Source organism: Heloderma suspectum, chromosome 2 (genome assembly GCF_057233095.1).
Source record: "Heloderma suspectum isolate Gila_16-S chromosome 2, 16-S_ref, whole genome shotgun sequence".
Classification (NCBI taxonomy): Eukaryota; Metazoa; Chordata; class Lepidosauria; order Squamata; family Helodermatidae; genus Heloderma; species Heloderma suspectum.
This window is the reverse complement of record NC_139459.1, coordinates 375,290,107-375,313,919: the sequence shown is the minus strand read 5'-3', so window position 1 is coordinate 375,313,919 and position 23,813 is coordinate 375,290,107. Positions and strand designations below refer to the sequence as shown.

Sequence of the window (23,813 nt, the reverse complement as noted above, 5' to 3'; positions counted from 1 at the left end):
AATCAGTGCCTGAGTTTACTCTCTTTTTTGCTTTCCTATCCGAGATGCTTTTCTCCTCTTCATTTTTACCCTGTAACGACCAATGCCTGGGCCTGTGGAACACTTGTATACAAGGAGTGCACATCTGAACTCATTAGTAGATCATGCTCTTGTTTCTGAAGCGTGCTAAACCTACGTCTGGGAATTGTAATCCACCACATTTGAGGCTGGGGAAGGCTTCTTAAGAAGCACCGTGCTGCATCAGCCCAAAGGCCCGTCTAGTCAAGCTTCCTGTTTCCCACAGTGGCCAACCAGATGTCTCTGGGGAGCCCATTAGGTAGAACAGTATGGCAACCAGGAGACCAGCTTGGCCACATCCCTGGATCAAAAAAGGAGCAGCTGCCGGGTGCTTGATTCTCCCCTCCCTCCCAGCAAGGGCACTCTGCTGCTGTGACCTTCACTATATTTCAAGCAGGAGACACTTTGGCTCCAGGCAGTGCCACTGAGGCCACTTGGGGGGCTTGCCCAGGCTGTTGGGGGCACCTCCTCTGCCACAGTCAAGTGGTGACACTGTGCACTGGACTTGACCGGAGGTCTTTTGGGGCACCTCCTCCCTGTCCCCCTCCACCCCATCCAAGCAAGGCCTCATCAGACTCTTTGTCCTTGGATTGAGGTGGCAGTGGGGGGACTCAAACCTGGATCTCCCGAGTCCCAGTCCAACACCACTACACGACACTGTCTCTCAATCTTTCCATTGCAGATTACGAACTGTAATAAGCCACCAGGGATCTACATTGGGGCCAATTCATACTAGATTTGGTGGGTTGCCTTCTGTAAGCACTGACGCCAGTCAACATAAAGCAGCTTTCCCCAACTGGGTGCCCTGAAGATGCTTTAGGCTTCAACTCAATTTAGCCCCAGCCAGTATGGCCAATGATCAGTGACAGAGGTGGCTCAGTATTTGGGGCGAATGGGGCAGTGACCCTCTGTCTCTCCCCCACCCACTTGTGGCAGGGAATCCTAGAATAGTAGGGTTGGAAGGGGCCTATAAGACCATCAAGTCCAACCCCCTGCTCAAGGCAGGAAACCAAGTCAAAGCATCCCTGACAGACGGCTGTCCAGCCTCGTCTTGAATGCCTCCAGTGTGGGAGAGCCCACCACCTCCCTGGGTAATGGGTTCCATTGTTATACTGACTGTTAGTCAGGACGTTTTTCCTGATGTTCAGCCGGAATCTGGCTTCCAGTAACTCGAGCCCATTATTCCATGTCTTGCACTCTGAGATGATCGAGAAGAGATCCTGGCCTTCCTCTCTGTGACAACCTTTCAAGTACTTGAAGAGTGCTATCCTATCTCCACTCAGCCTTCTCTACTCAAGGCTAAACATCCCACCACAACCAGGTACATTTGCTCCAATGCATGGCATGCTGTCGCTGATTGCCACTCATAATCTTGTCCTGCCATTCTCCAACAATCTCAGTAGAATATTGTGTATCTGCCCTGCCCTCCGTCCCACCAGCCCCAATGGGCACCAGACACTGTTGATCAGTGATAGTTATAAAACATCTAGAGGGTAACAGGGTGTAAGGGGTTACCAGAGTTAAACAGACCTGTATAGTCTGGAACAGAAATCCAGGCCACAAGAGGGAAAAGGTAGAACTCAATTTTCTTGTTTATAACTATAATGGAGTGGCCCAAAGGGTTACAATACAACCCATTTGCCCCCAAGACCCCAACCACAAAAGGGAAGACAATTATTGGACCATGATGGCTCATTGCAACTTAACTCAGTGACCAGCTTGCACAACATGGTGGGTTATCATGGGTTAATTAACCTACGATTTGCTGGGTCGCATGCCCAGCATGTGCCATTGCTGCTGTGCATAATCAGCCTCTGATCGGCCCAATCAGAGGTTGTTTTGTGACATGCAAACCCAGACATTCTGGGTTTTTTGTGGGTTAAACAACCCATAGTTAACCTACAACTAGTGCTTAGGTTAACTATGGGTTGTTTAACCCATAACCAACCCATAGTGTCTGGGTTTGCATGTCACAACACTACCGCTGATTGGGTCGCTCAGAGGCTGATTATGCAAAGCGGCGGCAGCACATACTGGGCATGTGACCCAGCAAATTGTAGGTTAATTAATTAACCCATAAGTTGCTGCTGCTACATGCAAACAGGCCCAAAGACTAGAGAATGAGGGGGGATTTTGGCAAGACCAATCACCATCTGTGACCACACAGACATGACAATTCTTGGGGAGAAGGGTATTATTCTGGTGAGGGCAAGTGAAAATAAGTGAACAACATGATATAAAGGGGGCAGTGCTTAGTACTCTAGGGGAATGGTTTGGGAGGAGCTTGATGAGGGAGCTTAAATCATTCTATTACCATTTCTGGCTTATGGGGTTGGGGCTTATGAAAGCCCAATAACATAAAAACTAGTGTGCCTGACTTGCCCCTCAGAGGGCATCCTCAAAAATAGAGGATGGGTGGTTGCTCCCAAGAGACACACTGGCCACTCTCCTGCTGCGGCACATGTCACAGCAGGAGAGCAGCCCACAGGACTAGGGAGGTGGTGGGCTCTCCCACACTGGAGGCCTTCAAGACGAGACTGGACAGCCATCTGTCAGGGATGCTCTGACTTGGATTCCTGCATTGAGCAGGGGGTAGGACTCGATGGCCTTGTAGGCCCCTTCCACCCCTACTCTTCTATGATTCTATGACTCTCCCAATCAGCTGGTAGTGTCACCAAGTAGGGTGTTGCTACAGAGAGCCCACTATCCTAATGTGGCAAATGCCTCCCACAGCATGAGAGCAGCTGGCAAGGCTCTCTGGAGCACCCACTGGAGGAGGTGGCAGTGGGCCCTCCTAGAACAGGCGGGGGGGAGGGAGTGTGCAATTTGCTGCTCCTCCTGTTCCACTGCACGAGGCAGGGGATTCTCCCTGCCTCATGTTAGGGCTGGCCCTGCATTCACTTTCCTCTTCAGGGGAGAGGGGTGGGGTGGGGAGAGGAAGTTGCTGAGGGATTCAGTCCCGTTTACTTTTGAGGTTTGCCCTGCTTGCTTCTGAGTATGCTTAAAATTGGTAAGGATCTCATTTTGGCCCTGCCCGCTCTGCTTTTGGCCACATCTCTGTTGCCTTTGGCCTCGCCCACAGATGGAATGCAGCCGGTGACACCTTTCCCAGATTGGGAATATTAAGAACTATGTTTTTTTTAAAAAAACAGGGTAAACACAGATCTTGGCCTGATGCTGAAAAGATGTATGTACCTACCCGTGCCTTAAGATCTTCGACCGAGGCCTTTCTCCAAGCGCCCCCTCCATCTGAGGCATGGAGGGTGGCAATGAAAGAGAGGGCCCTCTCCTTGGTGAACCTGCCCTGCCCCCACCCTGCCAGACCATGGAACAGTATCCCTAGAAAAGGCCCACTTGGCACCGACTGTAACATCTTTTTGGTACCAGGCCACGACCTTTTCCTTCACCCAGGCTTATTCAAACATTTTTATATTTTTAAACATCTGTAACTTTTTGTAAAAACTCAGATTTGTTATTGTTGTTGTTGTTCAGTCGTTCAGTCGTGTCCGACTCTTCGTGACCCCATGGACCATAGCACGCCAGGCCTTCCTGTCCTGCGCTCTCTCCTGGAGTGTGCTCAGGTTCATATTCATTGCATCCGTGATGCTATCTAGCCATCTCATCCTCTGCCGTCCCCTTCTCCTTTTGCCTTCAGTCTTTCCCAGCATCAGGGTCTTTTCCAGGGAGTTTTCTCTTCACATTAGGTGGCCAAAATATTGGAGCTTCAGCTTCATTATCTGTCCTTCCAATGAGCAGTCAGGGTTGATTTCCTTTAGGATGGACTGATTTGACCTCCTTGCAGTCCAGGGGACTCGTAAGAGTCTTCTCCAGCACCACAGTTCGAAAGCATCAATTCTTTGGCGCTCAGCCTTCCTTATAGTCCAGCTCTCACAGCCATACATTACTACTGGGAAAACCATAGCTTTGATTAGACGGACCTTTGTCGGCAAGGTGATGTCTCTGCTTCTTACTATGCTGTCTAGGTTGGCCATAGCTTTCCTCCCAAGGAGCAAGCGTCTTTTAATTTCATGGCTACAGTCACCGTCTGCGGTGATCTTGGAGCCCAAGAAAGTAAAATCTGTCACTGTTTCCATTTCTTCCCCTTCTATATGCCAGGAAGTGATAGGGCCAGATGACATGATCTTAGTTTTTTTAATGTTGAGTTTCAAACCAGCTTTTGCACTCTCCTCTTTCACCCTCAACAAGAGGCTCTTGAGATCCTCTTTGCTTTCTGCCATTAGGGTGGTATCGTCTGCATATCGGAGGTTGTTGATAATTCTCCCGGCAATCTTAATTCCGACCTGTGATTCATCCAACCCGGCATTTCTCATGATGTACTCTGCATATAAGTTAAATAAGCAGGGTGACAATATGCAGCCTTGTCGTACTCCTTTCCCAATTTTGAACCACTCGGTTGTTCCATGTCTGGTTCTTACTGTTGCTTCTTGACCCTCGTACAGGTTTCTCAGGAGACAGGTAAGGTGGTCTGGTACTCCCATCACTTTAAGAATTTGCCACAGTTTGTTGTGATCCACACAATCAAAGGCTTTAGCGTAGTCAATGAAGCAGAAATAGACGTTTTTCTGGAATTCTCTTGCTTTCTCCATGATGCAGCGAATGTTGGCGATTTGATCTCTAGTTCCTCTGCCTCTTCGAAACCCAGCTTGTACTTCTGGTAGTTCTCGGTTCGCATACTGCTGAAGCCTAGCTTGTAGGATTTTGAGCATCACCTTGCTGGCATGTGAAATGAGCGCAATGGTGCAGTAGTTTGAACACTCTTTGGCGTTGCCCTTCTTTGGAATTGGAATGTAAACTGACCTTTTCCAGTCTTGTGGCCACTGTTGAGTGTTCCAGATTTGTTGGCATATTGAATGCAGCACTTTAACAGCATCATCTTTGAGGATTTTAAATAGCTCGGCTGGAATACTGTCATCTCCGCTAGCTTTGTTATTACTAATGCTTCCTAAGGCCCACTTGACTTCACTCTCGAGGATGTCCGGCTCAAATTCAGTGACCGCACTATCATGGCTATCAGGGACATTACGATCTTTCCTGTATAGTTCTTCTGTGTATTCTTGCCACCTCTTCTTAATCTCATCTGCTTCTGTTAGGTCCCTGCCTTCTTTGTCCTTTATCATGCCCGTCTTTGCACAAAACGTTCCCTTGAGATCTCCAATTTTCTTGAAGAGATCTCTAGTCTTTCCCATTCTGTTGTTTTCCTCGATTTCTTTGCATTGTTCATTTAAGAAGGCCTTCTTGTCTCTCCTTGCTATTCTCTGGAACTCTGCATTCAGTTGGGTATATCTTCCCCTTTCTCCTTTGCTTTTCGCTTCCCTTCTTTCCTCAGCTACTTGTAAAGCCTCATCAGACAGCCACTTGGCTTTCTTGCATTTCTTTTTCTTTGGGACGGATTTCGTTGCTGCCTCCTGAACAATTGTTATATAACAAATTGTTATATAACAAATCTGTTATAACAATTGTTATAACAGATTTGTTATAGCAAGTCTCATATTAATGTTACTTTAGCCAATATTTTGACAACATTTCAATGACTTTTTTAACCCTATGGGATGGCTCTACCTCCTCATATGTGTTTTTATTCTCTGTGCTGGTGCTGTGTTGCTTTATGGTGCTGCAGAATTTAAGCCCCCTGCTTCTTCCCTCTCAGCCACAGACCAGGGACGGTAGTTCGAGCGGATGTTTTATTCAAAGCAAACACCAAGGTGTGGTACAGTCAAGAATGGCTCAAGACTGGACCCTGAACAATTTTATCCATATCAAAACTTCCCTCTACTGGGAACTGCTTTTTGGGATCATCCCTTGTGAAAAAATGCCGCTTATCTAGAAATGTACATGTCCCAAGACTGTAACGGGTAAACATGTAATAAGCCAGCGTGCTCTTAGGAGGCAGTGGTACCACTTTTGAACCTGAGGACCCCATGCCTTCAACTACGGAGCCCCAACACACACGAGGGAGGGGAGGGCAGACTGCCGCAGCTAAGTCCGCGTGCCCAGACACCAAGAGGGAGTGGTCGTTGAAGCCCTTGTTTCTGTCCCTTTTCAGGGCTCGGGGCAGCTCCCCCAATGACCTGGGCAACTCTCACACCACGTCTTTATTCCTCCTGGGTTGGGGACCCATCAGAGGGCGGCAGGCAGGGCTGCCTGGATGAGACTGCTGAGGGACTAGGGTGGATCCACTCACCTCTACCAGCACATTCTTCACATAACAACGGCTGACAGATTTCAGACAAGACAATGGCTCCAAACAGACCATCCTAGTCTCCCACCAGCCCAAACATCTGTCAGGGTTGGATCAGAGCCCATAGAGCCCCAAAGCAGTTCTGATTCTGAACTGAGATAGAAACCGTGGGAGAGGAACCCGTGCGCTGTTCAGTGGTGCTGCTGGAGGAAAAGCCTGCTTCTGCCCCCGCCCACAGGTACTTAAGGCGGGGCTGCCAGAGGCAGCGCCTCGGCATCGCGCCAAGTGCGACGCTAAGTGCGCACTTAGCGTCGCACTTGGAGTCGCAAGATCTACCCACCTGCCTCTCCAGAGACACCAGCAGCCACAACACCAGCAGCAAATAGCAGTAGCAGCAGAGGGCAGCAGCTTTAAAGACCAGGGGAAGGGGCAAACGTGGACTATCTGCTCCTTCTTAGCTGCTGTTCTCTTTTATCTCTTTTATATTCTTTTAAACTGTTGTATATTTTATATCTTAATATTTTAATATGTGCCTGGGAGGACTATTGGACAACTCAGGGTGTGGGGGAGGTGCCACCATAACTGTGGTCACGGGCAGGGGGAGGTATGGCGTTGGGGGATTAACAGGCCAGCTGAGGAGAAGAGGGGCTAGACACCTTACAGCTGTCCCCTCTTCTGGTTCTTCCCCCAACCTGATGGTTCCTGGCAGCCTTACCAGTCTGCCCTCGGGTCTGGTGGTGCTGCTGCTGAATGCCAGGTCGGCCCAAAATAAGACCTCCCTCATCCATGATTTGATTGTGGATGAGGGGGCTGACCTGGCATGTATTACTGAGACCTGGGTGGGGGAACTGGGAGGGGTCACTCTCTCCCAGCTGTGCCCTCCTGGGTACTCGGTGCAGCACCAACACCGACTTGAGGGTCGGGGAGGGGGGTTGCCGTGGTCTATAGGAATTCAATCTCCCTCTCCAGGCTTCCTGCTCATTCGAGTGCAGATCTTGAGTGTCTGTACCTTGTGTTGGGTACCCGGGACAGATTAGGGATTCTGTTGGTGTACCGCCCACCCCGCTGCCCATCAGACTCCCTGCCTGAGCTGATGGAGGTGGTCTCGGACTTGGTGTTGAGGACCCCCAGGATGATGGTCCTGGGGGATCTCAACTTCCATGCTGAGGCCGCTGTATCCGGGGCGGCTCAGGACTTCATGGCCGCCATGACAACCATGGGGCTGTCCCAACATGTCATTGGCCCAACGCATATAAAAGGACACACGCTTGATCTGGTTTTCTCGACTGGGCAGGAGGATGGTGATCTGAAAGTAGAGGAATTAACATCTGTCCCTTTGTCATGGTCAGATCACTTCCTGCTGAGGTTTAGACTTCTGGCGGCCTTTCCCCTCTGCAAGGGTGGGGGACCTATTAAAATGGTCCGCCCCCGGAGATTAATGGATTCCGATGGATTCCAGAGGGCTCTGGGGGATTTTCCTGCTGGTATGGCTGGTGCTCCTGTTGAAGCCCAGGTCGCTCTGTGGAATGCAGAGATGACTCGGGCGGTTGACACAATCGCGCCCAAGCGCCCTCTCCCTCTGAGCAGAGCCCGGCCAGCTCCTTGGTATACACCTGAGCTGAGGGCACTGAAGCAAGAGGGGAGACGGCTAGAACGCAGGTGGAGGAAAACTCGTGCTGAGTCTGACTGAACACAGGTAAGAGCCCACTATCGAGCCTACTCTGTGGCGGTGAGGGTGGCAAAGAGGCAGTTCTTTTCCACCAGCATTGCATCTTCTCAGTGTCATCTGGCGGAGCTTTTCCGAGTGGTTCGCGGCCTGTTACATTCTGGGCCAGGGAGAGAGACGGTGGAACCCTCGGTAGCACGCTGTGACGGGTTTGCGCAGCACTTTGAGGATAAAGTCGCTCAGATTCGTCATGAATTGGACACCACGATTAATGCAGTTCCATTGGTAGAGGCGTTCAGAGCACCGTCTGGTCCAGTTTTATTGGATGAGTTTCAGTTACTGAGGCCTGAGGATGCAGACAAGGTGCTTGGCCAAGTCCGATCGACCACTTGTGTGCTTGACCCTTGCCCTTCATGGCTTATTAAATCAAACAAGGAGGGGTTGTCCGGCTGGGTCCAGGAGGTTGTAAATTCCTCCTTGAGAGAGGGAGTGGTGCCTGCCGCTTTAAAAGAGGCAGTAATTAGACCACTCCTGAAAAAGCCTAACCTGGACTCAGAGGATGTTAACAATTATAGGCCAGTGGCCAACATCCCCTTCCTGGGCAAGGTGCTTGAGCGGGTGGTTGTAGGACAGCTCCAGGCACTCTTGAATGAAACGGATTATCTAGATCCATTTCAATCGGGCTTCAGGCCTGGTTTTGGAACGGAAACTGCCTTGGTCGCCCTGTGGGATGACCTATGCCGGGACAGGGACAGGGGGAGTGCGACCCTGTTGATTCTCCTGGACCTCTCAGCGGCTGTCGATACCATCGACCATGGTATCCTTCTGGATAGGTTGTCTGGGTTGGGAGTTGGAGGCACTGCACTACAGTGGTTCCGCTCCTACTTGGCTGGCCGATTCCAGAAGGTGGTGCTGGGGGATTATTGCTCTGTGCCATGGCAATTGTGCCATGGGGTTCCACAGGGCTCTATTCTATCCCCCATGCTGTTTAACATCTACATGAAACCGCTGGGGGAGGTTATCCGGAGGTGTGGGCTGAGGTGCCATCAATATGCGGATGACACCCAGCTCTACCTCTCTTTCTCATCAAAACCAGGTGAGGCAGTGGCTGTTCTGAACCAGTGCCTGGGCACGCTGATGGACTGGATGAGGGCCAATAAACTGAAACTCAATCCAGACAAGACGGAGGTACTGTTAGTGGGTGGTTCGTCTGCCCGGCTAGGTGATAATCAACCTGTTCTGGAGGGGGTTGCACTCCCCCTAAAGGATCAGGTTCGTAGTTTGGGGGTGCTCTTGGATCCAGAACTGTCACTTGAGGCACAGGTGAACTCAGTGGCACGGAGCACTTTTTATCAGCTTAGGCTGGTATACCAACTACGCCCTTATCTGGACAGAGATAGCCTAGCTACAGTTATCCATGCTCTGATAACTTCTCGTCCGGATTACTGCAATGCGTTATACGTGGGGCTGCCTTTGAAAACGGTCCGGAAACTTCAGCTGGTCCAAAATAGGGCAGCAAGATTGTTAACAGGGACTGGCCTGCGAGCTGATATTACGCCAGTACTTTTCCAGCTGCACTGGCTGCCGGTCCATTTCCGGGCCCGATTCAAAGTGCTGGTGTTAACATTCAAAGCCCTTAACGGCTTGGGGCCAGGTTACCTGAAGGATCGCCTCCTCCCATATGTGCCTGCTCGGACCTTAAGATCATCATCAGCAGCCCTTCTCTGTGAGCCCCTGCCAAAGGAAGTGAGGCGGGTGGCTACTAGGAGGAGGGCTTTTTCTGTTGTGGCACCCCGGCTCTGGAATGAGCTCCCTAGTGAGGTTCGCCTGGCGCCTACATTGTACTCCTTTCGGCGCCAGGTGAAGACCTTTTTATTTTCCCAGGCATTTTAGCTTTCTAAATTGTTATCTTTGCTGTTTTAAATCTGTATTTTAAACTCCTGTACTGCTGCTAGGTTTTATTGTGGTTGTATTGTTATATTGTGGTTTTAATGTTCTATATATTTTAAATTGTTTTATTGTGTGTTGTTTGGTTTTAGTTTTTGTGAACCGCCCAGAGAGCTTCGGCTATTGGGCGGTATAGAAATAAAATAAATAAATAAATAAATAAATAAATAAAAGCCCCTCCCTGCTCACATTCCTGAGAGTGGTAGCGACCCTGGCAGGCAGGGGGAGGGACAACTGGAGTTTCGGGATGCTAGGCGCCAGCGCAGGGACAAGCGGGAGATGGAGGGCACCGAGAGGAGGCACTCAGCCCACTTGGCGCGACATCAACAGCTGCGCCCTGATGCCCCACGGGAAAGGGGTGGACTTTTGCCTCCTAGCCCTTAAGTTCAGAGGCTTCCCGCCTTTACCTCCAAACAGAGATCAACTGATTCACTAAGGCTAGAAACCCCTGGTAGGCAGCTCTCTTAAGTTTCCCTCATTAGGCTCATGCAATTAGCATCTGTAAGCGTCATTAGGTTGAATGGAAATAAAGCCTTGGAAAAGAACCCTATCGACTGTGTGTTGATTCTGGCTACCTGAGGATTTCAAAAGGCAGCAAGGGCACTCCTGACAACATCCATGAACCAAAAGGGTTCAATCGCAGACTCACACAGAGTATACTCACCATCTGCAGTCGGCTCCCAGGGAAGACTGGCAGGGAACAATGGTCCCATGAGGTGCACGCTCACCAGGTCCCCATGGGACCGGCGGCGAGCGACAAGCTTCTCCAGTGGTGTTGCGATCTCGGTGGGACCTCCAGAAATTGTTGCAGAATTTAAGCCTCCTGCTTCTTCCCTCTCGGCCACAGACCAGAGACGGTAGTTCGAGCGGATGTTTTATTCAAAGCAAACACCAAAGTGTGGTACAGTCAAGAATGGCTCAAGACTGGACCCTGAACAATAGCTTACACAAAGTTTTATACACACATGAACAGGACATTCCTCTTGAATATGATTGGTCTTCAAACACGTCAAGCAAGCACAGAAGCATCAGCTAGCCTTTCCCCTTGGGGTGCTAATGGTCAACTTATGTTTGCATTGCAATACAATTGCCAGGTTATCTGAAGGATCGCCTCCTCCCATATGTGCCTGCCCAGACCTTAAGATCATCCTCAGCGGCCCTTCTCCGTGAGCCCCTGCCAAAGGAAGTGAGGCGGGTGGCTACTAGGAGGAGGGCTTTTTCTGCTGTGGCACCCCGGCTGTGGAATGAGCTCCCTAGTGAGGTTTGCCTGGCACCTACATTGTATTCTTTCTGGCGCCAGGTGAAGCGCTTTTTATTTTCCCAGGCATTTTAGCATTGCAGCTTTCTAGACTTGTAGCTTTGCTGTTTTAAATCTGTATTTTAAATTACTGCACTGCTGCTAGGTTTTATTCCGGTTTTAGTCTGGTTGTATTGTTATACTGTGGTTTTAATGTTTTATATATTTTATATTGTTTTATTGTGTGCTCCTTGGTTTTAATTTTTGTGAACCGCGGCGGTATAGAAATGAAATGGATGGATGGATGAATGAATGAATGAATGAATAAATAAATAAAGGACTGTATAGAACTTGTTTTTCAGCCAGAAGAGATACGCTTAGCCACAGATCTATTTTAGACAATTTGTGGTTGCAGTTGCCTGCTTTCAGTCAGTTTTAGTCATTTCAACAGTTTCAGAGAGTGCAAAAGGTTAGGCAGCTTTAAGTTCATCATTAAGGCACAATCAGCTGAAATGTCAGAACAAAATGGAGGGACAGAGGCGAAGAGATTTCTCCCACAATGGCATTGTATAATTTTTCTGTTATGTATTCAGTTTTTGATTGATTTAGTTTAGACAATGCCTAGAGGACTAGGTTAATAGGAAACCAATAAATGTAAAAAAATAGATGTTGTTAAAAATCTTAAAGGCTCAATCCTATGCATGTTTATGGAAAAACATCTTCCGAGTACCTGCACTTGGGAGCTGTAAGACTTTTTTCTGTCTAAACATGCTGCCAATTGCACCCTAAATCTCTTTCTCTCTGTGCGTTGAAGCATGTAGAGCGTCTTTCCTTCAGTCAAATGCAAAACTGCACATGCTCAGTACTTTCTTTTATTTAGCAGCTTCTGCAGACTCCCCACCCCCCGCCCCAAAATCAGGATAGGATTTAATAGCCACTGCATAGCATGGAAGGCGTTGGGGTGGGTGGATGTGACATGCCCAGATTCCTGGCGTTCTTTAATCTTCCTGTCCATTCGCTCATCTCCCATTCTTGGCTGGAATCTGATGCGCACACTTTACAGTAAGATCTATTGATCTCGTAATATACAACACTGCCTTAAGAGGGGATGCCCTGAAAGTCCATGAGGTACAGGCTCCAAAATTTCCCCAGCTGCAGGTCCCCTTGGGCAGTATCCAATGGTAGCCCTACTTAGATGAGGCCCACCCACTTCAATGGGTCTGCTTTGTGTAGGAGTACCATTGGATGCTACCCCATGTGCTCGATGGGGGCTTAATCCCACAGAAGTGTGATTAAGGGCAAAATCCAACATAAGCCCAATTTAGACTAGACCCATTGAAATGAATGACTAACTTAAGTCCCACTCATTTCAGTGGATCTACTCTAAGTAGGATTCATGATGGATTTTACCCTAGGATTGCAGGCTTGGACTCCCGAGCAGAGAGATCTTTGCTCCTCAGTCTTCCAAGGGTTAAATGAACAGGAGATGGATTCCTAGAGAGGAAGGAAATTGGGAGGGGGAGGAGGGGGCCCTCCAGAGAAAAGGCCTTGCTCCATCCGGTCTTGTGCATGATTTTGGGGAGAAGCAGGAGCTTGGTGCGTGGGGGAAGCGAAAGGTGCCTGCAGGAGGAGGCTGGAGCGGATTCCTGCTTTAATCCAGAGCCAGCAGGATCTGGACCCCCTTCTGTGGGGCGGGAACTGGGTGTTGCCTTCCCCACCCGGGAGGATTTGGTGAGTCCCCAGTCTCTGGTGAAAGAGGTCCACGGACCCGTGTGCAGGAGATGCACAGAGCTGCAATGGGAGGCTTGAGTAGAAAATGGGAGGCAGGGAAGTGAGGAGTGGGTGGGAAGACCCCACGTGGAACGGAGGCCAAGGTCCAAGTCAGCCTGGAGCCTTCCAGATGTGTTGGGCTCTGCCCTGTAGCTGCCTGGGGCATGCTGGGAGTTGTAGTCCAACACCTCCCGGGGGGGAGGCACCAGGACTGGGCAAACTTGCTTTATCATTTTCCCTTAGCAGAGGTGGGCAACTGCAGGCCCTCCAGGTGTTTGGCATACAACTCCCAGGATCCATCACCATTGGGGATGCTGGCTAGGGCTGATGGGAGTTGTAGGCCAACAACATCTGGAGGCTCACTTCTGCTTTACTGACTTTTTAATTTATGTGGTTGTTAATATAATTGTATGTCTTTGCTAGCAAACATCAGGGAACATTGCCCATGCTACATGGTGGCCACTACATTTTGGATGTAAATATGATAAAAAAAAAATAGGCAAAAAGTGAGGGGGTGGGGTCTGGCTGGGGTCTCTGGGAGAGCCAAGCGTATGAAGCAGAAGCAGCTACAGAAGGAGAGGGCCTGAAGGGAAAACACAGAGAGCGAGAGGAGAGGGAGTCTATAGAAAGGAAGAATTGAATTGTTAGGGACAGATGAGGAGAAAGCTGTCAGTGGCTACTAGTCCTCATGGCCATATGCTACCTCCAGCATCAGAGGCACTGTGTCTATGTACATCAGTTGCTGGGGAACATGGGCAGGTAGGTGCTGTTGCACTTGTGTCCTGCTTGTGGGTCTCCCGTGGGCAGCTAGTTGGCCACTGTGTGAACAGAATGCTGGACTAGATGGACGCTTGGTCTGATCCAGCACAGCTCTTCCTACGTTCTAATGAGTGGAAGGGATTCTTTATTGTATGATTCTCAGCCAGGTGAAGGCTGTGTTCTCCAGCCCTCAGTTGAAGGAACCTCCTCCAGGTCTCTAATTCAGGAGTAGGCCACATTTTGGGGTCCGTGGGCACCACCAATAACTGCCGTTGTAGTGGGTGGGCACTCACAGTTTCCTTCCTCTTCTCCCCCACTCCTTGCCATTTCCTTCCTTCTCTTCCCTGGTCACAACCCCCTTTTACTCCCTGCTACTTCTGTCCTGCTCACTTTATCTCCTGATCTGCTGCTGAGGTGAGTGAGGGAACCAAAGGTGGGGCAGTAAGGGGATGGGAAAAAGGAAAGAAAAGCCATAGTGGGCGGGGCGGGGGGAAGCAAGGTGATGGTGGTGGGGGGAAGAGGAAAGGTAGTGAAGGAGGTAAAGGTCACAGCAGGGGAAGGAAAGGTGGAGATGGTGGAGGAAAGGTGGTGAGGAAGGAAAGGAGAGACTTGCAGGGGGGAGGGTAGGAAAAGCTGTTGTAGTGGGGCAGGAGGGGAATGAAAGACCATGGCAGCACAAATGATGGGAGGAAGGAAAGGTGGGGGGAAGGAATGGTCTGGGGTCGAGTGGTGTCTGGTGGGCGTATTTGGGGGTTTTGGAGGGCGCCAGTGCACCTATGGGTACCTTGCTACTGGCCCCCATTCCAGTTCCGCTTTGAGGCTAGATGTTTGCCTGCCTTTCCTTCAGAAAGAAGACCCAGTCACTAGCTGGAATCATCCACTTCTGCTTATGAAATTCTTCGATAGTGAAATATTCCGCATACTGAAACTTAGACGGCCCACCAATCTGGGCAGTCTTTGTCTTAAAGAAAGAAGGTAGAAGCAGGGGGAGGTGACAGCTTGGCCTTGATGGGGGCTGCCTTGGAGCATGGATTGAAAATGGAAGGGGATGGCTCAGCTGGTCCAGAAGAGGGAAGAGATCCTGATGCCATCCTGGCTAAGAGCAGGGGGGAATTCTGGGAAAGAACCGTCCAGGAGATCCTGGGTGAGGGGGACACCCTCAGCTTGGATATACAGCGCCAGGGCTTCAGGCAGTTCCGTTACCAAGAGGCCGAGGGGCCCCGAGGGGCTCACAACCGACTCCACAAGCTTTGCCTTCAGTGGCTGAAGCCAGAGCGACATACAAAAAATCAGATCCTGGACCTGGTGGTTCTGGAGCAGTTCCTGACCATCCTGCCCCCAGAGATGGAGAGCTGGGTGAGAGAATGTGGACCAGAGACCAGCTCCCAGGCAGTGGCCCTGGCAGAAGGTTTCCTCTTGAGCCAGGCAGAGGACAAGAAGCAGGAAAAGCAGCAGGTGAGTCCATTTTATTCTGGTCATTCCAAGGAGCAGATAATGTAAACGAAGATAAAACTCCCTGTTACTTTTACAACTTGTTTTTATAATAACCCGAGGGGAGGACATCTGACCCCAAAGTCCTTTCCTTACTTCCATTTCAGGTGTGGGGACTATTAGCAGAAGTAGTCACTGATTTCGCTAAGGCAGGGATGGGGAACCTCTGGCCCGCAAACCTGATAAGGCCCGTGGGGGTTCTCTGTCTGGCCTGGCAGCTTCTCCCCTTGGCTCTGCTCCCTCTGCCACAGAGGGAAAAGCTCTTCTCTCCAATCAGGTTTTATCTCCAGTCAGCAGTTAATGCCCCCTGATGTTTTGGCCTACAACTCCCATCATCCCTAGCCAGCATAGGTAGGATGGGAGTTGTAAGCCAAAATATCTGGAGGGCCACAAGTTGTCCATCTTTTCTGTGAAGGCTGCCTTTCTCAGTTCTAAGCAGGATGACGCTCTTATCTCTGATCAGCTGCTGATCGGAGATCAGAACTTTTCTCTCTGTGGCAGAGGGGGCAGAGCCGGGGGGAAACTACTATGTGATTCAGTCCTGCTTCCATCTCAAACTTACCTTGCATACTTGTGGGTAGACATGGTGCTTACGTTTTCTTCTCAGTACAAATGCTACTTGAAAGTGCTGCTGAGTGATCCAGTCCTGCTTGCTTCTGAGCCTTCTCCTGCTTACTTCTGAGTAGATATGAAGAGCTTGATAATTGAGATATGATTTGAAAGTGCTGTGGAGTGATTCAGTCCTGCTGAGTAGACATGCTTCCTACTAATAATGGTAATAATGGAATTTTGTTTGTTTTTGTTCTTTAAGCCCTGCTCGCTTTTGCCCCCGAGAGCTTCTTCGAAACGGAATGTGGCTGTGGGGCTGAAAAGGGTTCGGCAGCCCTACCCTCAGGCAATGAAAGCTCCATCAGGCACCAGGCAGGGATCCCTGTTCCGATGGCTCCTGGAGGAGTTTGACCAAGCTGCCACTTTCCTGGGTAAGGATTACTGGGACATATTTGGTGGGCTCCCTTTCTCTGGAAGCATTTAAGCAAAGGCTGGATGGTCATTTGCCAGGGATGCTGTAGCTGCATTCGTCATTATAGATCCTGCAGTGAGCATGGGGTTGGACTAGATGATCCATCCAACTCTAAAATTCTATGATAATCCTTAGAACCTAGCCCCCCTACACCCACATTTTTCCTTGGTCTTTCAGCAACAGTTGTCTTGCTCTACAGGATGGGATGATGCACCAAACATGGAGTCTCCCTGCCTTAACTATATTCTCTGGCTCTGTAACAAAGCCAAATGAGCAATTGTGAAGTCTGCCCAAGAGCCGATATAAAGAGAGCATTTTTTCTTCAAACACAGAAGTAAAATATAAAACCTGTATTGTTTAAGTGTGTGCAAAGGAGAAACAATATCTTCCCATCACCTTTTTGTCCTTCACAGGCAGTGGAATGACATCAGCGATCCATTCTCGGTTTTCTCCTGTTTGTGCTGGAGGGGAAACAGCTGCTCATCAAGTAAGGGAGGCATCATTGGGGAAGCAGGCAGTGGGGCAGCCTAGAGTTCTTGGCCTGGGCTTGAAAGAATCTGTCTCTCTACGTGAAAACAGCCACAGAAATGGTGGGAAGGCCACTCACCAAGGTTAGAATCTGCCCCCTGCAAATATCTCACCTTAGTTATGTTTTCACATGGTGAAGGTAAGAGGAGATCTACTGGATCAGCCCAATGACTCATTTCCACAAGCATCCTTTTTCCCACAGTGGCCAACCAGATGCTGCTGGGAAGCCCACAACCAGGACATGAGGCCTGTAGCCCCCTCTCCCCCTGTTATTCTCTAAGACTTGGTAATTCAGTTGCCTCTAATCCTGGAAGTAGTATGTAGCCATTGTGGCTAGTAGCCATCGATAGCGTTGTGATCATCCATGAATTTGTCTGATATGCTTTTATATCTATTTAGGTTGGTGGCTGACACTACCTTTTTTGTCTCTCCTGAATTTCCCACCATTTAGAGTCATTGGATGACTGGATGATTGCATTTGCCACCAACCTAAATAGATATAAAAGCATATCAGACAAATTCATGGATGATCACAACGCTATCGATGGCTACTAGCCACAATGGCTACATACTACTTCTAATTTTTTTTAGACGGGGGCTGGAGGGGGAAATCACTCTATATTCACTGTCTCCACACCATGTGCAATTTTATATCATGTGTAATTTTATATGCCTCTATGATGTTTCCACTTAGCCCTGTTTTTTACCTCTGTTTTTTCCTAAACTAAAAAGGAGTTTACATTTTCTCCTCCTTTTTCTTTCAGGGTCCGGTGACCTTTGAGGACGTGGCTGTGTATTTCACCAATGAGGAATGGACATTATTGGATCCAAGCCAAAGAGCCCTGCATGTGGAAGTTATGGATGAGAATTGTGGGAATCTGGCTTCCCTGGGTTAGGCTTCCTAGTTGTCTGACTTGATAGATGGTTAAGGTAGAAAGGGGCTATTTTCATCTGTTTCTCAGCACCCGGTATTTCAGTTCAAGTACTTCTGGCTGTTCGGGGAACTTTTCAGATATTTATATAGCCTCCTTTCTAAGTTTGTTCTGTTGACTGGGTTCAGAGACCATGATAACCCACCTTCAAGAGTTGAGTATGGGTTGAGTGTGGGTTGTTGTTGAACCATGGGTTGTTGCTGAAACCTGGGTTATTGTGTTGTCTGAACCCAGCTGCACTACAAACTATGGTTTGTTAACCACAAACAAGCCATGAAGAGAACCCATGATTAGTTGTTGGGTTGTGAAATGTGGGTTGTTCACCATAGTTTGTTATCACAGCTGGGTTCAGACAACATAACCATGTTTCAACAACAATCCATGGTTCAACGACAACCCACACTCAACCCATACTCAACTCTTGAAGGTGGGTTAGTGTGTTGTCTGAACACAATTCTGTCACTCCCAATAAGAGTTAATTGGATTTGTGCCCTGGTTTGGGGTTCTGTTTCTCTCTCAGGCTCTTACCAGTTTTCTCTCTTTATTCCAGCTGGTGATGGTTGGAAGAGTAAGAATGAGGGGAAAACACACATGTTGTTAGAAAGAGTCGCATGTAAAGAAGAGGAACAGCAGAGGAAGAAAACTGAAGGGGAAGAGCAGAGGAAGAATCCATCCTCCACTCCTCGAGGTGGTGATGTCTGTGAAATCCCAGTCCAAGAAAAACTACACAAAGGAAAAGAAGGTGGCGAGTGCTGGGTCTATGGTGAAAATCTAAGCTGTATATCCAGCCATACTGCTCATTGGGAAATGCACAAAGAAGGGAAAGGCCTAATTAATCATCAAAAGATTCATACAGGAGAGGAAACATTTACCTCCTTGGAATGTGGAAAGAACTTCAGTCAGCATACAAACCTTGTTTTACATCAAAGAACACGCACAGGGGAGAAAGCATTTAGATGCTTGGAGTGTGGAAAGGTCTTCAGTCACAGCTCAGCCCTTATGGAACATCAACGAACCCACGTGGGGGGAAAGCAGTTTACGTGTTTAGAATGCGGACAGAGTTTTGCTCGGAACGCAAACCTTATTTTCCATCAGAGAACCCGTGAGGGGGAGACACCATATACCTGTTCAGAGTGTGGAAAGAGTTTTAGTAAGAAAACATGCTTTACTTCCCATCGCCAAATTCACACAGGGGAGAAACCGTACCCTTGCTCCAACTGTGGAAAGGGCTTTTCTAAAAGGTCAAACCTTGTCACGCATCAAAGAATCCACACGGGGGAGAAGCCATTCAAATGCTCAGAGTGTGGAGAAAACTTCCGTAAAAAAGCACACCTCCTTCGACATCACATGACGCACACGGGAGAGAAACCATACAAGTGCTTGGACTGTGGAAAGCGCCTTAGTGATAAAAGATACCTCATTTCTCATCAGAGTCTCCACTGCAGGGTGTTGAAATGAGGATCCTTGCAGCAGTCTTGGCTTCCTCCCTGTCTGGATTCAGAGTGCGTCCCTTTTTCCCAGGACTCCAGTTCTTTCCAGAACCTTCTGAGTCGTAATTCTAGTCCAGCAGAAAGTCTGAAGTATTTTACTATATTTCTAAATGAGTATGTGACAATTTGCCAAATCTTAATTGGTTACAAATAAAATAAGCAGGTATGTAAAGTAACCTGATGAATAAAGCAGAGCTTAAAGTAGTCAATAATAAAAGAGGATAGCGCCAGGAGAGTGAAACCTAGACACAAGAAGCTTTGCATGCATACGAAGGGGGACCTAAAGATGTGCATTATGAGGTTATTTTGTTTTTTAAATGCATTCATTAATTTAAATCCATTTAAATGTGGCAGTGTGACGGGAGGAAGGAGAGTGCCCTAACTCCCAGCAGTGTAGGCAGGGACAAAAGGATGCAGAGATTGAACACCTACCCAGCAAAGTAGGCTGCCGCCATCCCTGATGTCCAACTTGGCCTAAGCCAGGGGACGCTCAGACCTTACAGGACACTCTTAAGGCATATGAAACAATGGCCCAAGCCAGTTCCCTCTATTTCAAAGGCCTACACCTGAAACCTTGAAACAGTAGCAATAACCAAGAGGAAAGCTGTGCAAGTCTGCTTTATTCCAGTTAAGGCTTGGTGTAGTACTGAGGCTTAATTGGAATAAAGCACACACTTTCAATTATGATAGGTGGTAAATTTATTTATAAAAGGGGACAGAGAATAACATAACGGCCAAATAGCATAAGAGACAAGTTTGGAAACAGTACTTACAGGTAGGGATGCTGGAGAAATTCGAGATGGACTAAAATGAGCGTGGATTTCTAGCAATCCAACCTGTGGACTCTGCTGCAGAATGACCCCCCCCTCAGGCCCCACAGAGCCTGTGGACTTTTGGATTAGGTTTTTTTTCACTTTCCCAAAATTTACACATATTTATCCATAGAAAATATGCAAGTTTCCCCTGAGACTGGTAAATATATGTGGGGAAAAGTTGAATGGAATGGGGGACAATACGTGAAATGTTACATACAAAGGTAAAGTATGTAAACTGTTGTGAGCCCTTGTACGGAATTATTTGCGTAATTTTCCACATAACTAAAAAAATGTTTTAATCTGTCTGTGAACAGACAACAGAGCAAAAGACGCTTGACAATCCCCAAAACACAGATGGAGCATAAGAAGAGCCCTGCTGGAACAGACCAAGGGTCCATCTAGTCCAGAATTCTGTTCACACAGTGGCCAGCCAGCTGTCGACCAGGAACCCACAAGCAAGACACGAGCGCAACAGCACCCTCCCACGCATGTTCCCCAGCAACGGGTGTACATAGGCTCACTGCCTCTGGTCCTGGAGGTAGCACATAGCCATCAAGACTAGTGGCCATGGGTAGCCTTTTCCTCCAGGAGTTTACCCAACCCCCTTTTACCGCCATCTAAATTTGTCGCCATCACTACATCCTGTGGTAGCGAATTCCACAGTTTAACTATGAGCTGTGTGAAGAAGCCCTTCCTTTTATCTGTCCTGAATCTCCCATCAATCGGCTTCATAGGATGACTCCGGGTTCTAGTATTTTGAGAGAGGGCTTATATCCCTACTTACAGGGCAAAATAGCAACTAACTAAAACATGCCTATACATACCAAAGCACGGGTCTTCAATAGCACAGGGCCAAAGGGAGATGACTGAAACCCAAGATGTAGATGAAGGCAATGGGCACTTATACCTCCCCTGGTTTTATATCCAAAACCCTTTAGCCAAACTACAGTGATTCCTATTAGCCGATCACAAGCTAACTGAAACAATCTTCTCAGGCATTCCAGGGGGCGGGGAGCAATAGAGATGTCGGAGAAATGCACGGTGGAATCAGACGAGTTTGGATTTCTATAAATCTGCCGGTGGATTCTGCGGCTGACCAGCTTTTCCCAAGTCTCACAGATTCCACGGACTTGCAGACTGGGGAGGGGGGGGGGGGTGTTCTTTTACTTTCTGGAATTTTACGCAAGTTTAGTGGTAGAAAAATACTTTAAAAAACATTGGCCAAAAATGTGCATTTTCCCCATAGGCTAGAGCATGAAAACGCGCATTTTGGGGGGTTGCACCTTTTTGCAAGTCTGCATTTTTGCAAATCCAGGAAATTTGAAAAACCCCAATTCCATCCATGGGTGGATGATGGAACGAAAGGCCACTGACAAGCTGAGAAATGCGGCTGGAACGAATTTTACAAAAGGCATACATCCCTAGGCGGGAAGTTCCCACACAGACTAAGAGGAACTCATTCAGCCCAGTTAGCGTGAGTACTGCTGTGGCTTTGAGGCCTTGGATGGTACAGATGGCCTAATGAATTTGTGCTGGCTCAGCCTCATGGAGTGGAATGTTACAGGCTCCTGAGACACTGGAGGAAAATGGATTTCTTGACCATCAGCATGTTTGAAGTCTGCAGTAACATCTTCAGACACAAGGTGACAGACTTTCCTAACCAGCACATGGCTTTGCAGTCAATACAGTTTGAAGCTGGGGGAAATAACTAGGCTGAGGGCCGGAGTTATAGGCTGCCTTCCTCCTCTGTACTGTGGGGCAGGCCCCCTCAGGGAAATGGGGTGGACAGACCTCTCCCTTGGGGGGCTAGGGGTGCACCATGGCAGAGGCCTGGGGTACCAGGAACCATGGTTTCATGCTAGGTGAGCTCAATGTGTCTAGCACTTAGCAGCTGTGTAAGTTTGCTTCAGGCCTTGAGAGCATATTCTGTGGGGGAAAATGAACCCTTTCGTGTCAAGAAGGCTGGGGCTAGCAAAATACGGACTACAGCTACCACCCTTTCCTGCAGAGAAGCCCCCCTCAGGGGAAGCCCTTCTGAATGTATCCAGCTCTCAAGGGATGTCCTGTTCAATGTGTCCAACTCTTCACAGCTGTGTAAGTTTGCTTCAGGCCTTGAGAGCATATTCTATGGGGAAAAATGAACCCTTTCGGGTCAGGAAGCCTTGGGTGTAGCAAAATACGGACTACAGCTACCACCCTTTCCTGCAGAGAAGCCCCTCTTGGGAGGGCAAGGCACGATCCTTGGGTTACCAAGGGCAGTGCCTTCACTCACAGCAGGCGGGCACAACATCTCCAACTCCTGATGGCTGCATAACTTTGCTTGAAGGCGTCTCTGTATCACGCTAAGGCCTGTTCCGACCTGTGTAAAGCCGGTCCCAATCTCTATCAATAAAACAGAAGGAATATGTCTAAATAAACCATGCAATGTATGATTGGTAGTGTCATGGGAAAGGGCTGCTTGGCAGTGTCTTGCGTCTAAACCAGGGGTGGGCAACTTGTGGGCCTCCCGATACTTTGGCCTACAACTTCCATCAGCCCTAGCCAGCATAGCCAATGGGGAGAGATAATGGGATTCGAAGGCCAAAGTATCTGGAGGGCTACGCATCGCCCATCAGCAGCCTTAACGAAGTATTGGGCTGGGTGTAATTCAGTTTTATAAAGGATACTCTCCTGGAGTTGTGGGTATATCATCTGGAACTGGGGTTGCCAATGTGGTGCCCGTGGTACCTGCCTTGCTCCCTGCCCCTCCTGATTTTCATTTTCTCAAGATTTTTTTTCTTATTAAAACAATTTTTTTAAAAATTAACTGGGAGACTACCCTCTCTCACCATCTTTATTTGGGTTCAAATAAATTTATGTTTTGGAGCTCAGACCCCCACCTCTGCCTTGTATATAGGTCCTTGGACAGGTTACTTTTAGTCTCCACAGTTTGCCTTCTGGGAAATGAGCATGTTGTGACTGGCCACACCCACCATTGTAGCCATTTTATGAATGGGCAAGCCCTCACCCATGGCAGCCATTTTGTGAGACCACCCAAAACACAGACTTTGTGAACCACGCAGAGAGCCTTGGCTATTGGGCTGTATAGAAATGTAATAAATAAAATAAATTCCAGATGTGCCCAAGGATGCAAAAAGGTTGGGAACAGGCGATCTAGCATGTGCCAAAGCTTATTGGGGGGTGCACACCCCCAGATTCTTTTTACATGATTTGGCTATTATTGGCATGGGACACCATGCTTCGAAGTGTCTTGCGCCAAAATGAAGCATCGTGCTGACAAAATTCTATGGCATTCTGTAGAAAACTCCTGCACATTTGAGTGTCTGATATACGTTGGTCCAGAGGTGCTTGTGGGGTGCGCACCCTTAGTTCCTTATTCTTTTCTACATATTTAGGCTATTATTGGCATGTTTACATGCCCTTCACAGGGTCTTGCCCCCAGGCAAAGCACTGATTCGTTGCCATCTCATAGCTGACACTCTCCTGGATGAATTGGTGTTATGTCTGAGGATGATCCAAAGCTTAGTTTGGGGTACACCCCAATTCTTTTCTCTTTTTTTGTATTTATTTTGGCTATTATCAGTATGAAGTGCCATGCTAGAAGTGTCCTGTGCCCGCATAAAGTATGGGTCAGCTGTGATGCAATGCTATTTTTTAGAAGACCGTCTCTTGGAGGTGTGAATGTCTCATTTGGGGTGGTCCAACACTTACTGTAAGGTGCCCACCTCCAGTTCCTCTTTTGTCATTCCTGTCCCAGCAGGCCGCAGCAAAGGAGGATGAAGTGGGAAGCAGAGCCATTACTCAACCCTGTGGAAAGACCACTTGCTTTTTTCCCTTTGCCCTCCCCAACACCTTTTCCTTTTGTGTCATGTCTATTTTGATAGTAAGCCTGCAGGCAAGG

The 23,813-nt window shown here is 48.4% G+C and overlaps 1 protein-coding gene across 2 annotated transcripts; it reads left to right on the top strand.

Moving 5' to 3' along the window:
- The first annotated feature begins 12,642 nt into the window (after positions 1-12,642).
- On the top strand, positions 12,643-22,334 carry LOC146356221 (zinc finger protein with KRAB and SCAN domains 7-like). 2 transcript variants are annotated; one of them, XM_084831665.1, is made up of 6 exons: positions 12,643-12,837; positions 14,487-15,090; positions 15,938-16,106; positions 16,561-16,634; positions 17,440-17,566; positions 18,158-22,334. In XM_084831665.1, exons 2-6 carry the CDS (start codon positions 14,644-14,646, stop codon positions 19,063-19,065), a joined length of 1,725 nt encoding a protein of 574 aa, XP_084687791.1. In that variant the 5' UTR covers positions 12,643-12,837; positions 14,487-14,643; the 3' UTR covers positions 19,066-22,334. The 2 variants fall into 2 exon arrangements, with proteins under 2 accessions (XP_084687791.1, XP_084687790.1); XM_084831664.1 differs by having other exon boundaries at positions 14,483-15,090.
- Positions 22,335-23,813: the final 1,479 nt, after the last annotated feature.

Excerpts from the sequence above, each read along its gene's own strand:
- LOC146356221 (XM_084831665.1), top strand. The coding sequence starts at position 14,644 with ATGGGGGCTGCCTTGGAGCATGGATTGAAAATGGAAGGGGATGGCTCA. Across the intron at positions 16,107-16,560 it reads CCAAGCTGCCACTTTCCTGG|GCAGTGGAATGACATCAGCG; the intron begins GTAAGGATTACT and ends TGTCCTTCACAG. Across the intron at positions 17,567-18,157 it reads TGGGAATCTGGCTTCCCTGG|CTGGTGATGGTTGGAAGAGT; the intron begins GTTAGGCTTCCT and ends TCTTTATTCCAG.